Source organism: Acanthopagrus latus, chromosome 5, assembly GCF_904848185.1.
Source record: "Acanthopagrus latus isolate v.2019 chromosome 5, fAcaLat1.1, whole genome shotgun sequence".
In the NCBI taxonomy this organism is placed as follows: domain Eukaryota; kingdom Metazoa; phylum Chordata; class Actinopteri; order Spariformes; family Sparidae; genus Acanthopagrus; species Acanthopagrus latus.
The window spans coordinates 14,581,486-14,597,072 of record NC_051043.1 but is presented as its reverse complement, the minus strand read 5'-3'; the positions used below and the strand labels follow the sequence as shown (position 1 = coordinate 14,597,072).

The window sequence follows — 15,587 nt, the reverse complement described above, 5'->3', positions numbered from 1 at the left end:
GAAGTGATGAGGGCATTGGGGAACAGGAGTGCAGGTGGCTGTGGAGGTGATGGAGAGAGGTGGGAACCTACTGGGGACAACAACTGGACAGGGAGGGAGAAGATGTTGGTAACTGGCTACAGAGGAAAAATGACCATGACGTTTAGCTTGAACTATTTCTGTTTTTCATATTGTCTCCCTTTTCTGTTGTTACCCCCACCAAGGAGGTTGTATTCTTGCCCTGATCTGTTTGTTTGTCAGTTGGTTTGTCAGCAAAATTGCACAAAAAACTACTTAACTGCAGACGTTAAAGCTGCTATAACCGTGTTTGATCATTTTAGCTATCTTCTTGTCTGTTTTGCAGTTAGCACAAAGCTCCCTCCTCTCTAGGTCACCACATGAACGGTAATCGCCAGACATAGCAAACCGGAGGATCCTGCTCTCTGCGTGTTCATGAGCAGACAGGACCGCCTCATTATGGAGTTCTCTGTCCTGATTGGATAAAAAGGGAAGAGACATGACATTTCTTTAACGGGCATGAGTTTCTGACCAAATACTCTCTAACATTGATTACTGTTGGAATACAGAGCTATCTAACACTTATTTTAATAATAAAAAAATGACATACATCTTCTCCTCTCCCATTATTCATCTCACAACCATGAGATTTATGTGGTGGCCCGACCCTCTAAACAACCCAACTGTATGTAAACCAGCTCAAACTCAAGTAGCTACGACAGTAGACTGCTGCTTTTGATGCATCTCTCTTAATAATCTATTCATACATAACAACATAACCTACTTTAAATACATTTAGCTGATAATACTTCTGCACTTGAGTAGAATTTTAATGCAGGACTTAAGGTCGCTATCCACAACATTTGGTGGACAGTTACGTTTGGTACAGTTACTTTGCATACTTGGTTGTTATGTTTGTTTTGTATTGTGGCAGGTAGAGGCAGTGATGGGAATGATGCAACCTTTAATTAGTGCCGGCCAAACAATGAATCCCAGGTGCTGACGAAAATATCTGACTTCAAAGGCACAGAAGAAAGAAACAACAATTAGCTGTTAAAATCAAGTGAATCAAATGAAAAGAGAAAACAGAATCCAAACAATATTTTGGATCAATCAATAAAGAATATAGTTTTTGAACAGAGAGAGGTCAGTTTGTTTCTTCCTCAGCCTGCGTGACGGTTGTCAGGTTTCCTCGGAGCAGAGCTGCTCTCCCAGTGATCTCGCAGTTGGCATGAGAGAGCATTTTGAAATGCCAGGACCTCAGGACCTCGGAGGAGCACCTGAGTGGTGCTGCGTGCTGAAATAATGGCAGTGAATAAATCCAGAGGCTGTCAGAGGCAGCTCAGACCGGAGGAGCTGCTTCAATGGGTGTGAATGGGAATCTTCTTTTTGTCTTCGTCTGTTACTGGGAAACTCTCTCATGGGGTTGATCTCCCAGGGCAGCAGAAGCAGGGCGTCGTGTGGTCTGTAAATAGAAAAATAAAATCTTGTTTATTTTAAGTTGTTTTTCAGGTACACCCATTTTCCATTACCCTGTCTTGTGCTCTATGTAATTTATTGATTGAGCCATATATTATATAATCCATTTTCATTCTCAGTTTTTTCTAAACAAGGCAACTCTTGACATATAACTATTTTTAATGGGCCTTTCAAAACCCGCCTAAACCCATGTCTCACATGACACATATAAACTAACATCAGTATATCAAGTGGCATAATAAAAGCTTATTCACACCCAAAAAAGACATCAGTAGTTTGACATAGCCGTGCATATACTGAAGGTATGAGGGATTGTAGCAGGACGTATTTCTTTTGCTTTAGTCAAAAATAAAATTAGTTTTAGAGCACAATTTATTAGTTATTAGTCAGTTAATTAGTCAAAAGTCAATAGACAAAAAAGAATCCGCAACAATACTGATGATTAATTTGTTTCAGTTATTTTTTTAAAGCCAAAGTACAAAATGTTCTTAGCTGCTTTTCTTTGTGAATGTGAACCATTTCAGTATATTTCCTCAGACGATTAGTCATGGACTGTGCTGTATCCAGTCCTTAAAATCAGGCTAACAACAAACAACCTTAATAACAGACAGGTGACATTTTTTCTGTTCAATGCAGAATGTATGAACGATTGATTACATAAGTCGCACATCAGCCTAATTTGTTCTGGCAGCTGAATGCAACAAGTCCTGACAATATTGTAGAGCTGGTAAACTGAACTAATAAACCACTGATGATTCTGGCCTGTGGTTGGAGGTAATTCCCTCCTTAGGTTAACCCGGGAAGTTCCTTTGAATTGAATTGCCTCATCTTTAGCTTTCATTTTCTCTTTGTCAGTAATGAAGTGTTTAACGGCCACAGTGCTGTGGTGGTGTTGTCACTTAAAAGGTTTCACTTCACCTTTCACAGACATAGATGAACCTGGTGAGCTTCCGGTAACCCGTTTTGTCTTTTCCCAGCAAAAGTTAATTTTTTCTAGTGTTGTTCCTCGCGCGTGTTGACACAGCTGGTAAAGTAAATATGTATGTGCAGAGGGTCGGCAGGGGATCGACCAATCTGTGATGAGGGGAGTGCAAGCTCTGGAGGCCCCAGGACTCGTTTTTGCTTTTGGATCCTGAGGTTTCTGGTCGTGATGTTGTGCTGGAACCCGTGGGCCTGTGGACTGCTGGTCAAGACAGGTGTCTGTTGGGACGGCGAGGATTATTACCGAAGAGTCAGAGGAGCGGGCAGACAGGTTGGACTGATCAGTGTTTTGCCTTGTTTTTTGGCATATGTCTCACCTAATGACAGTACATATGAGGAGGCTGAGGTGCATGTGGTTAGTGTAACTCTCAGAGTCTGAGGACATGTTGATAAGAAATGAACTCTCTGGAAACCAAAAGGTTATCCTGCTGATTGAGGTAGTTTCTTGTTTTGATTGGAAAACCATGTTAGACTATCTACAGGCGACATAATGATGCCATTTACCTGCTGGCAAATTTGCATTTCTGAAGGTTAATGTCACATTAGAATACACCAATTAACCAATTAATTTGACCTATGTGATGGATAAAATGAAGATTGTTTTCCATCATGAAAGTTATGATAGTTGGTTATTAAAGCTGAAGCAGAGAGACCGTTTCCTCTCTCCTTTAAATGATCTGCTTCTAACATCTTGCTTTTGTTGAGTTGGTTAAGCTGTGTTAAGATAAGGTGCACATCATGGAAACACATGTTCTCCTTTTAATATCTGTCTATATCTTTACTGACCTTTTAAAGTAGATGTCAAGAAAACTTGAGAAGGTGAGTTTATGCTTATGCTGCTGAGTGGTGTGTCAGTCGAGCTCAAGAAACTTGATTTGGTGTTTTTTTTTTTATGTATCTGATGTAGGTATTAATTTCAAACAGTATTAGTCAGGCTAGAGACTGCATTGTATTACTGTGTACATTGTAGATGTTTAATTGTCTGCCCCATAGTAAGTCGGCTGTCTCAGATGCACTAATCCGACTTTTTCTCTCTTGACACTGATTCTGATACCTAAACTCAGTCTTTCTTCCAGTAGATAGTGTTAGTCTGATACAAATAAAACATTATGCATCAGGAGCGCAGTGACGCTAAAAGCTGAGTCACCTGCCCGCCATGACTCAATAACTATAATTTATGCCTAGGAGAAACTGTAAATTGTGTAATAACATGGATAAAGAGGCTGCAATTAATGTGGTGGTAATGTCTGGTCCATCAGTTAAACTGACATGAAAAAGTTCAAATGCAGTGTCACTGTAGTAGACAGCACTTAGAGAACTGACAAAAAAAAGGAATGAAATTCGTTTTTTTAAAACCGTTTAAATGTCAAGAATTTCCCCTCACACATAGAGCTGATTAAAGCAAAATTGTCAGCTGTGGAAGTAGATTGTTGCACTTGAAAAGACACAATAGATGCTTCTCTGACTATGATCTGACCCCATCAACCGTCATTAAAGTGTTCTGTCTTCACAGCATCATGAGGCAGCACAGAGGTTTGACCTCATCTGTCTGCTTTCATTAAGAGCCGTCAACCCGAGATGACGGGAGGAGCAGAAGGCCAACCTTTTCTCTGCCCACATCACACTCAGTCTGGCCATCGGATTGGAAAAACAGCAGCCGCATGAACAGAGTCTCTAAAATGGAAGTCAACCCACAGCTGATAATTCTGGCTTTGTCTGACTCACTGTCAGCATTTCAGATTTGTGAGCTGCTGTCCAATCAGAGAGCCTCAGATACAGGAGGATCTTTTCAACCTGTGGTCTCAATTAAAGGCCTCTTAAAGGGACACTTGTGATTTTTCAGGATATGGAGGGAAAAAAATACCTGAATAATTGACCTCAGGTGTGGGTTTAGAAAGTAACCTTGCCCAGTTTCTTAGTGAGGATCCACCAAACGTGTTGTTTTTACCTCCCTCCTCCCACTCAGGTAACCACTCGCCTTCGTACGGCTTTCACAAGTGTAGACAGAACACGTCAGATGTTCTCTGAATGCTTTTCTTGATGTTTGCTCTATCATTTATTGACAACTACATCAATCAACACTTAAAGACTTTTTTGAAATAAGCAGCTAATCATTGAGTCTACAAATTCCCATCAAACATTCACAGAAATGAAAATAATGTTTTTAAAAGTACAAAAGCCTTTTTAGATGCTGCCAAAAAAAACGTTGCTGCTTTTGTACCTGTTTTTGGCAAATAGCTTTTTCTTTATACATCCAGCAGACACAGAGCAACATGATCCTCCAGTTTATATTGTTTCTGTGTCTGCCTGTTCAATATAAGTCCAGTATTTGCCCTTCTTTGCTCTCCACCAACTCCTGAGCAAAATATCAGTATTAAGCTAAAATCGTTAACTATATTCACCAGCTAGTCAGGGACTGTCCGTCGTCTGGTACTGGACAAGTGGTACAGAGTGTTTTTTTTTCTTTTTTTTTTTAGATTTTGCTGTGACAACAGCTGCCTGCTGCTGCTGGAAAAGAGGTTGATGAGAGTGCTGAGACTGAGTCATAAAGTAAATATCCAGAAAAAAAATACTAAAAATGGAGCTGAAAGTCTCAGAAGAGCTGCAGAGTTGGTTTTGAATCTCTGTGGTCCAAATGCAAAGGAAAGTATAATACCTTCACATCTTAAAGTTTCGACCCAGATACGTCAAACTAAACAAACAAAAAAAAAAGATTTTGGCTGAACAAAGGATCAAAGTATGAGCCCAAAGGATGTAAACAAATCCTTTTTATTAGTTTTCGTTCTGTGACTTCTTCAAACCTATCTTCATCAGCAGGCTTTTGTACATACGTCTACGATTTATAAATCTGTTTATTCTCAATTTATTAGCCTGTTTTTTTTCCTGTTACGTAACTCTGTACTCTGTCCATGTCTGGCACTCTCATTGGCTTTTATTTGTTGCAGATTTATTGTTTGTGAAGCACTGGGGAACATTGTGCGCCTGGCAGCCGCCCAGAACAACCACAGGCCTCCACTGCTGCCCAGTGAGCCTCCACTGGGGGTGATGTGTCTTGCTAAATGGCAATCAGACAGCAGTTTTGCTTAAATAGGACTTGACATGACATTCTTGCGTTGTTTGGTGTCATCTGGACCAAAACATCTCCCTGATGTCACTGCAGTGATCTGAACTTTTGATCACGTCACGGTAGAAATATTTTGCTGCTATTGGTTGACGGTGTTTAACCTGTCGTCCTCTTGCTGGGTGTGGTGGACTTGTTCGATTATGCTGCTTTGTATCTATTTGTGTATGTGTCTGAGTAAAAGTGTGCAGGTTTTTGTGTGTGTGAGTGAGGAACGTTAGCGGGGCTGTTAGCGTCACCCTCCTCAGGGAACAGTAAAACATGCCGGAGCATTAGCCTGAGCCACAGCAGCAGTACAACAACATCCTCTGGTATTGATTTCCAGCAGATGGAAGCAGAGCTTTAGTTAAATCACAGCGGACTAAAAGTTGGCCGCCCCTTCAAGCTCTTAGAGATTTCTGGGATTCAGCCAGCACAGGTTTTTGTGGAAGACAGATACCAGCGTGGATGTTTTTATTTTTCAGTGACTTTAGATTTTTCCAATTTTTAAGCAAACAGGTCAATTTTCAGTGTTGTATTTGCTTTTCATCTAGTTGAAAAAAGTGCACTGTAGTAAATCAGCAGGCAGCCGGATTTGCTTTTAGCTGCAGCTTGGTCAATATTAAAGTGGCAATGAATTAATCCACCAGTGAAGTTAGTCCCCAACAAATGCACAAGTCCACTTTGATAGAAACTACTGTCACAAAAATATAACATATATCTGTTTGAGAGACAGGTGACAGACAAATATATTGACATAAAGAAAAATATAGAGTATACCAACCATGTCATTTAAACGTGGAATGAAAAGTAAATAGTTATCCTCTAAGGCTTTTGAAATCGATTCACCGTTTAGATAAGTAACTTTTTGTGTAATTATCAGTACATCTTCTTCTTTCACTGGACAGTTTTAGGGTCTCATCATGACTTCCTGTATGAAAATGATCAGATGTGAAAAAAAAGTATGTAAAAAAAAAAAACATGTATACAATACTATTGATCTTCAGAAACCATATCGGTCATTCACCACCTTCTTTCTCTCACAATCATACACAGACACGGTGTCTTTTCTCCTCTAGCAGCTGCAGATTTTTCGAGTCATGCGAAAACCAGTGGTCATGAAGCCTGGTGATGAGAAAGGCCGGAGAGGTCAGACATGTTTGTGGTTTGATTCGGCCACAGCTGGTGCACCAGATGTTTTTGTTAAATTTGCTCAATCACTCTCACACCTGTTCTTCCTGCTGGTGTCCGTGTGAAAATCCATTGTGGATTATGTCTCACTCTCTTCCAGAAACATTTTGGAAATAGATGACCACACGTTTAAATGTCCTATTTGTAAGAAAAGGTAATATTTTTTTTGTGTTTGTTTCGAATACTGATGCTTTGGGGTGGTGACGGTTCTGACCTACCAACCCGCAGTGTCAGTATTTGACGATTTATGAATGAGACTCAATCAACCTTTGTCAATGAAATAGGACCTTTAAGTTCACCATTAATTATCCTGTCACACACAGGCGGGCAGTGTGTTGTGTTCATTTGTTTTGTTGATATAGCTGCTTCTCATTTAAGCCCAGGCTAAATTAATTTCAATACGTAATCATTTTAAAGGCTTGGCAGGCATCTTGTCAAGATGATAGATGTCTTAGTGTGGTCTGAGGTGTTTGTTCCTGACATTGGTCAGTAGGAGGCAGTGTTATATGTCAAACTGAGACGGGCTCCTGCTGTGATCAGGCTCCTGCAACACTGGCCAGTAGAATTCACCAGAGATGTCTGGGCTTGTGCTGTCATCATAATTCAGAAAAGAGGTTTACCGGAGTACAAAACAGGGACTGATGGGTTTATCAGGTCTTTGAGGCTTTGTGCTTTCTGCCATTTAAGATATTGGACAGCACCTTAGTTTCTTTTTTTGCAGATCTTTGAGTTAAGGAGATGTTTGTTATTCAAACTGCTGCAGTTGTCAGTTTTTTCTGTGAAGAGTGAAAGAAACTGCTGTTTTTTTCTCTGTTTTCCAAAGGTTTATAGACCAGAGGATTAATGGCTTTATAGAAAAAGTACTTTGCAGTATTATTGTTAATTGAGATATTCATGAGTCATAGCCCTACTCTAATGCTATACTTCTATAAGTAATCATTCCACAAAGTATTCCCCCAAAGGTCCAATTTGTAGGAAAACTGACTTTTTAGTCTGATTTCCAACTGCATTGGGATGGCAGCCGACCCGATCTACAGTCCCAATGCATCTATATTTGAGGAGATGGAAATAAGCTTTCTTACAAATCTACTAGCACTCAAATGCTACTTAAGAATGTGAGATTGACAAAGTATTTAAAGTGTTACATACATTTTTCTTTTATATTCCTTACAAAATTGTAATATTTGTTAAATGCAGTTGACATGTAAGCACTGTAGTAAGGGTCTAGCTAGTTTATCGTACTTTACATACAGTTGGATTGCTTTATATTTGATCAAATGTTTTGCATGTGAGAGCAAAAAATAAATTCCCTCTTAGTGTGGTGGGTGAGTATGTAATAACACAAAAATATTTAAGCGACGTGCAAGTACCATTAAGATTGTGTCCAGTACTACTTGAGTAAGTGTACTGAGGTGCTCTCTGACATGTCCAGTGTAAATGTGAGTTTCCATCAGACAGCAGGGACAGTGAGCCGTATATCACTGTGTTTTCTTTTCCCATACCAGCCTGCTGCCATAGTGAGAGCAGAAAACAACACACTGCCATCATTTCCCAACGGCATGACATAAGGAGGAAATGATACCTTCAGGGACACTTTGTAGACTTGTACTAGAACGCACGTAAAATTAGCTTGCTACACAGTTGAAGCCTACCTGATAGCGGGTTTCTGATGATCAGTAGTGACGCTGGTTCGCTTGCAGCAAATGTACTTTCTTTATATTATTTTTTAATTTTTTAAGTAAAACATTGTTTTTACATAAGATTATCGTCGTGTTAGAAGTCTGCAATATTTCCATCGAAAGAGCAGCTTGTTACACCTTCAAGAGGCATGAAAACTAGTTATTGCTGAGATGAAGGTGAAACACATTGTTTTAGTTTTAGAGATCGGAGAGATCTAATCAGGCTCGCATGAAGTGATGTTTGGTTACAGGGTGTAGCTGTTTTTCGGAAAAATAGTTTTTTAGAAACGTTAATCCGCTGTTACATCCTCGGTCTCTTATATACCCGACGGCCCTGAAGGCAGCAGAGGCCGGTGGGCGGGGTTTAGAAAAGCCCCTCTCTGAGTCATGATGCTCTTGAACACAGCGGCGATGATCCAACACAGCAGCAGCGTCCCACGCAGCAACAGCAGCAGTAGCGACGCTTTAGTTTCAAAACACCGGGGAAAAACTGTAAAAATGTCGCCACCGTCGCCGTGACTGAACGGTCATCTGCGCGGGCATCCATGGTCTATTTCCCGGGGATGCAAACCGAGGCGCACGGCGTCAATTCGGGACAGCTGTTCGAGATGTTTGACTCGTCGTGGAGGGTGCGGAACATATGGGACGGGGTGAGGCTGGAGGTGGTCGAGGACCGCAGCCCGGTGGTTCTGCACAGCTTCACACACCTGGACCCGGACCTGCCGCTGCTGGAGGTGAGACCCGGGGGGGAAGTGGCAGGACCGGGGCTGGAGGAGGATGAAGGAGAGGCGGGGATAAGACTTCAGCCGAGGTCCGTTAGATGATGCGGTCTGTTGTGTTGTGATGAGGAGGATGATCAGGCGGGTCCAGCAGCCACACTGTTGTTGAGAGTGCAGGGTGGGGATCCTGTGTTGTTCCTTAACAGGAAATAATTGATAACACGAATACAAACAGTTCAATTTAAGACGATTTATCATCTATACAGTATTGTAGAAGAATGCCACATCTTTCATTAAGACGGGGACATGATTTCACTGCTGTCTGCTTTAGCTGTGGATCTTTAATTGGCTTTGTTTACCTCACCTTTAATCCCCAAAAGAAACAGTTTATTTCATATTGAATAACTTAAGTGTCTAAAATACGCAGGAAATCAATTTATGTGAACAAGATGATGCTGGTTTCTTGTCATAAACACCTCGGATTATGTAATCCAACACGAAGACCTCTACTAATCCTTTGTTTTTAATCCTTATTATAACCTAATGTAGATGCTATTAAAACAGCTTATGACTGTCAGATGCTGAGCTGCTAGAAATGATAGAATATGACTCTCTATGAGGTCATTTAATGGACACAAGCCAAGAAAATAGACATTATAATTCTAGCCGTTCTGACTGTTATGGCTCTCTCTCAGACGTTGGCATGAGAGGACTGTAGGATGACTTGCTTTTTTCCCCGGTGTCACCCCTGTGGTTATCACTCCTGCCTCTAAGTGCACTCCTATTCAATTCGATACTGAAGAGACGCCCACTAAAACCCTCCAGTATAAGTGTCAGTGAGTCAAGAGCTGCCAAACATAACAAAACACGTAATAATAAAACTGATATTGAGAATAGGTGGCATGTTTCTCGTATTACAGGCTGGCATTTCCTGTTATGTTGAAGGGTATTCAGAGATGTACTGTAAGTAGGTGTGGAGGCTTAAGATGTGGTGACTGCTTTTACTCTATACAGCATGTATGTGTAGCGACGAGAATCTGTTTTATATATGGAGAAAAATAAAGTACATCGTGATAGGGTCTGTGAAGCTGCACGTTAAGTGTGCTGAATGCTCCGTCTGCAACTAATATGTGTTGAATAAAGATCAGCATAAAAGGTCCTTATGCTCAAGGCAGCATCTTCACATTGCAGCTAGAAGGGCACACAGTAGAGCACATACCTCAGACTAAGGCCCTACAGTCCCCTTTTGTACTCACTCACAAATACCAGCCACCTAAATAAATCAGGTTTTCTTCATCGATATCCATGCATTATTCCCTTAGAAATGAACTCATCTGTACAAAACTGACAAATTTAAGATGATGATGACACAAGATGAAAAATTAAGGGAATACCGAATAATATTAAATGAATCTGGGAAGGAAAATTGCATGACAGTCCAATCAATAGTTAAGATGTTTCCCGTAAAGGCACACATTTGAACCTAGTGGTGGCTCTTAAGACAGGTCATGAATTACCGTATTGATCAGGATTCATCCTCTGAGGATTTAAACCTTCTAATAGTTGCACATATTTTACTGTGGACTTACCGGCCAACATTGCACTCACAAGAGCCACAAGCGCCAGCACTGCTATGTATTACCCTCATGCTATTCCCTTGTTCTTTTCTGGCAGTGTATTTTTTACACTCTGGGCTGTTTCCTTTATTGTCGTCATCAAATTCATCTAATTTCACATCCATCACTTTCCTCTGTGAGCCATTACTCAGAGATACAGTTTCACTGATATCCGTTAAAAATGTCCTTTTTTATGGATTAACTGGAACATTCTCCAGCACTGTGCTCATTGCATATCGTACATTCGATCAGATAAGGAGGGAAGATGAGTAATCATATTTAGCGGTCTTATAGCATAATGCCTGGGATTGCACAAGGACAACATCTTAACTGATACCACATGGAGACGATCCTGTCTCTGCCAACTATCTGCTCTGCTCTGTTTGTCATCAATCAGGCCTGGACTGATGTCACAAGCTTGTTATTAAGAACTGTATGTTTCCCTTTGCGTATCCTAAGTCCAGAGAGGCTGCACTGGTCTCTCATCTCCCAACTAACCTGCTCTGCCTCGCCTCTCGGCTCTAATCTAATCCTCTACTCTAACACAATTACCTAATACTTAATCCCCCTCCTGCAGAGGCCGAGGGGTTTCCTCCACAATCGCCGCCTTTCTTCCCTTCACTTCACAGGCTGAGGTGAATGTTATTCAATGCAGTGGTTCTGTTACAGTGTAAAGGCTCACTGGGACTGATATGTAGGAGAGGGGTTGAGTTGGATTCAGCCATTTGTCGATCCCTCTAGCTCCATGTACCAGCATCAGAGTCTGTACCTTATACATCATATGGCTCTGAGGATCAAATAGCTTTAAGATGGAGGTTTGCCTACGGATCAGGTTGCTGCTGCGTCAGGCATCTGACAGAAAAATGATGCCGCGCTGCTCCTGCTAATGCCAATTTCTCTTTCTTTATCTTTTAACATAATAGCTCTGAAATGAGCCCTGGACTGGCATAAAATCCTGCTCAAACCTGCTGCTGGCAGATGATTAATGATTGCCTTCATGCTGGCTTGTAATTTTAGATTTCTTTTGTTACATTCTGAATCCACTTTGTACTTTGTAAAGGTGATAGTCGAAAAGTAAACAAAACCAACGACAAAAGTCTGACCAGAGCCAGCTAATATGGGTGCTACCTGCATGGCTAACAGAAGTTACAATTAGCAGCACTTAGCGGTTACTCTGATGATCTGCTGCCCTGTGTTAAACAGCTCGTTTGATCCCAAAGCCGTCCATAATCAAAAAATTGTGAGCTAGCTGTCACATGCGACAAAGAAGATCATCAAAATCTCCAAGTTGAGATGCTGCAGTGCACACATGACATTCTTCTGAACAAATATCTGAATAGTCACGATTGATCAGCTAATCAGTCCAAGTATAATTTCACGTCACAAAGAAACCAAATTTAAATGTGGCCTAAATTCAAGCAGCTGTATGAGAGCTTTGTCTGAATTACATAGAGTGAAGAGAAGGAAAAATTGAGTAGTGTTTATATCTGCTGTACCAATATATGTAATCATGTATTCCTACTGTAATCACATTTTCATGGGAGCATTTGAAACCGCACCGACGCAGATGTAAAACCTGCCTTCAAACAGTATATAACACTGCATTCAAGCTAAAAATAGCCATAATTAAGAGTGTAGTTCTGTGAGCTTTCCAAACAGAGAAGTTCAGTAGCAAAATAGGAGGATTAGAGGCCAAACCAACATAAAACACTGCGAAACAAAGAATAGACCGCTGCTCGTTGAGACTGTCTCAAGTGGGCTCAAACAGTGAGTCCTTCAAACTGCCGGCTCATTCTGTTAGGAATCAGTTTGTGTTGGTGGCGGAGGACATCAGTCTTGTCCGACAGCTGCGTCTGAATAACAGAGCTGCTCCTGTTCACCTTAAAGCTTCGCAACTGTGTCTGATGTGTCTTTAGATTCTAGCTTTGTTTCAGTAGGCAGTCAATACTCAGGACAGTTATGAAGTGACAGTGAAATCAGAGACACTGAGCTACTGTAAGTGATCTAAAAACAGCTTATTCTGTCAATCAGGGTCTGATTGTCCCCAGTGCTAACAGTGACTCAGCCAAGCTTACAAGCAGTCCCAGATGAATGATATAATAACACAGTGCGACTCCAGTTAACCCACATGGTAGAAATAATCCCACAGACAGTCAAAAACAAACATAATATCTCATTACAAAAACAGGACAGTACACAATAGTACACTGTGCTGGTTTAGAGTTTCTTTGTTGTTATGTCGGATGCTGGTTTTTCTATCCACGGGACCCATATATACAGTGGAAAAACATGTCCTCACTGTTGCTAGCACTGATTTTAAAACATCAGATCTGAGATGTCATTTCGGAACACTCTGACTTGAGAGCTCTAATTTTGGACTGAAGCATTGATTGAAGCGCAGGCGAAAGCGTCGCGGTGAGAAACGGGAGCTCGACCGTCCGCGGTGGCACAGAGGAGCTTTTGTTTCCACGGTTCATTTTGAAGGGAGTCGAGCAGCCGAGCGCTGGATCTCAGCAGCACAGAGAACGACAGAAACAGACAGTGGCTGGAATGTGAAGGCCCGACATCTGGAAAAACACTTAAAATCGTCTGATTCTGCACTCGCTGTCTCTCTGGTGTAGTGTAATTACCTGGTCCGGTCTTGCATAAGGCACTTTTGAATAACTAAATTAACTAAAGTGTTTTTATAGAGAAGCTCTTAATCAAAGGTCCCAAATCAGAGGTTGTTTTCCTTCCATGTCACATGAATCTGAGGGGTTTCTGATCAGCCTGAACAGCAACAGGCTGCATGGATGTTGCCTTTTTAAGCTTCCCATCTGGACTGAGTTAAAATATGATTGACGAGATTGGATTCATATGCAGCCTACATGAACATCAAATCTAGGTCTGTAAATCACACAGGGAATATTTTAGCATTTTTGCAAAGAGATAAAAATCAGTCTTGTGTCTGTGCATTAAATACAAGCTGGAGCCAAGAGAGCATTACTCTATCAGGGCATCAAGACTTAGAGCAGAGAGGTTACCAACAATTACTTATTGGTTGATTGAAAGAAAATTGATTGCCAACATTTTTGATAATTGATTAATTGTTTCAGGGTTTTTCATGCAAAACCCCAAACATTTGCAGGCTGCAAATTTGTGGATTTGCTGCTTTCCTTTATCATTTTTGTTTAATGAAGAGTCTTTGGGTTATGGACTGGTGGTTGTACAAAAGAAGACATTTGCAGACATCACTTTGAGCATGTTAAGCATATTAATGGCGGATAAGTGAAGAAAATGAAAAAGCAGTAGCTATTCTTGACAAACAACAGTGGATTCATCCATGTAGTACTTCTGTGCAGCTTTCCCCAGTGTGCTTGGGCGATTTAAAAAATGTATATCACAATATTGTCCCACACAAATATCATGATAGTTGACATTACTGTCTTACGCCAAAGATAACATGTAGGCTCACGCAGTTCGCCTGGGTTGCCATTTTTTCTCACACTCTAAACCCGAAATGTTACAAAACCGGCAAGCAGGCATGCTTCTTAGAGACTCCATGCAGTCCTCAGTGTCTGTATTTTAAGGCGCTGTGTGCATGCTGCTACATCTGGCCAATTAACCTGTCGCAACCTCTGGCAGCCCGGTCCTATTCCCACCTCGTCAAATATCGACGTGTGATCCCTCCACTCAGTGTGCATTTTCTCTCCAAAATATACACCAAAAGCCAGAAGATGCCTAAACAGCTGTTGGATTTTTGATATTATGACAAAGTTCAAGAACTCAGTCTGTGTTTACTTCTGTAATTTGTTCAAAACAAGTTTGTTGAGTATTTTCCTTATTGAGTTAGGTATTGGAAGGAAGAGCAGAGCAGTCGAGAAGGTTCTGGAGGGATTTGATTTGATTCAGATGGATTATCTGCTCACTGTACAGAGGTTGTTCTGCTGCGTCTGTGTGCACTGTGTTGAAGACATGGTTGCTCTTGTTCTGTTGTCTACCATATAAACAGAAACCTGCAGCTATTTGATTTGCAATAATGTAAAAGATACAAAACAAGTAAATATTCATGTGACGGAAGCTGCAGTGTCAAGGAAAAGTTGTGTGTGCGTGTGCGTGTGTGTTTGTGTGTGTGTGTGTGTGTGTGTGTGTGAATAGAGTTACCTGAAGCCCAACAGCAGTGAACAACATTTCAGGCTAGAAAAGGTGAAAATAAAAGAAAGTGGGACAAGGGCACAGCCAGAATCCCCACCAGACTACATTGAAAGATAAGAGGTTTACTCTCCTATTGAAACTCTCTACATGCATGTTGGTGATTGATAATGGCTGACAAAGCCAGTTTAGCTGCTGGCATGTATTACTAATACCTGTCACAACAGCTCTGTCACCCAGTTTCAGGCAACACACGGACATGAGTGCCAATTCAGTGTTTTGGTTTTATGTGTGCCAAAGGTAGAGAATGACAAAAAGAGAGAAAACATATTGAATTGTATGTGGGAGTTGAATAAGCAAAAAGTACAAATAACTAGAAGGGACTTTCTGTCATTCCTGTCACTTTGAATTACCACTGATTTCCTGACATTGTAAACAAGCCCGGAAGATTTGGCGTATATCTGAAGTTACGGCCAGATAGAAATAAGTATCCAACTGCACGAAAAGTGGATTGAAGTCTTCTCCCAAATCTAATCAGTTGCTCTTTGGCCCACGGCTGCTCTGTCAACTTAATTTCACAGGAACATTTTCTTATGTTCATATCAGTGTTGTGCTGGAAGCGAAACAAACAAAGAGAAAAATAGACCCTATTGAAAGAGAAAAGTATCTACGTTTTCAGATAAGCTAGGTTTAG

The 15,587-nt window shown here is 41.0% G+C and overlaps 1 protein-coding gene across 7 annotated transcripts in view; it reads left to right on the top strand.

Moving 5' to 3' along the window:
• LOC119019381 (ral guanine nucleotide dissociation stimulator-like) overlaps window positions 1–15,587 on the top strand; it is a 55,259-nt gene that overhangs the window by 17,050 nt on the left and 22,622 nt on the right. For 2 of the 7 annotated variants that reach the window (XM_037097890.1, XM_037097888.1), the window contains exon 1: window positions 2,624–2,728. The exons of 2 other annotated variants lie outside the window; for them this stretch is intronic. In XM_037097890.1, the coding sequence (XP_036953785.1) occupies window positions 2,627–2,728 (102 nt within the window). In that variant the 5' untranslated portion in view covers window positions 2,624–2,626. Of the gene's footprint in view, window positions 1–2,623; window positions 2,729–8,820; window positions 9,162–15,587 lie in introns of those variants that run through there. 3 more of the 7 variants (XM_037097885.1, XM_037097884.1, XM_037097887.1) reach the window with 2 other exon arrangements.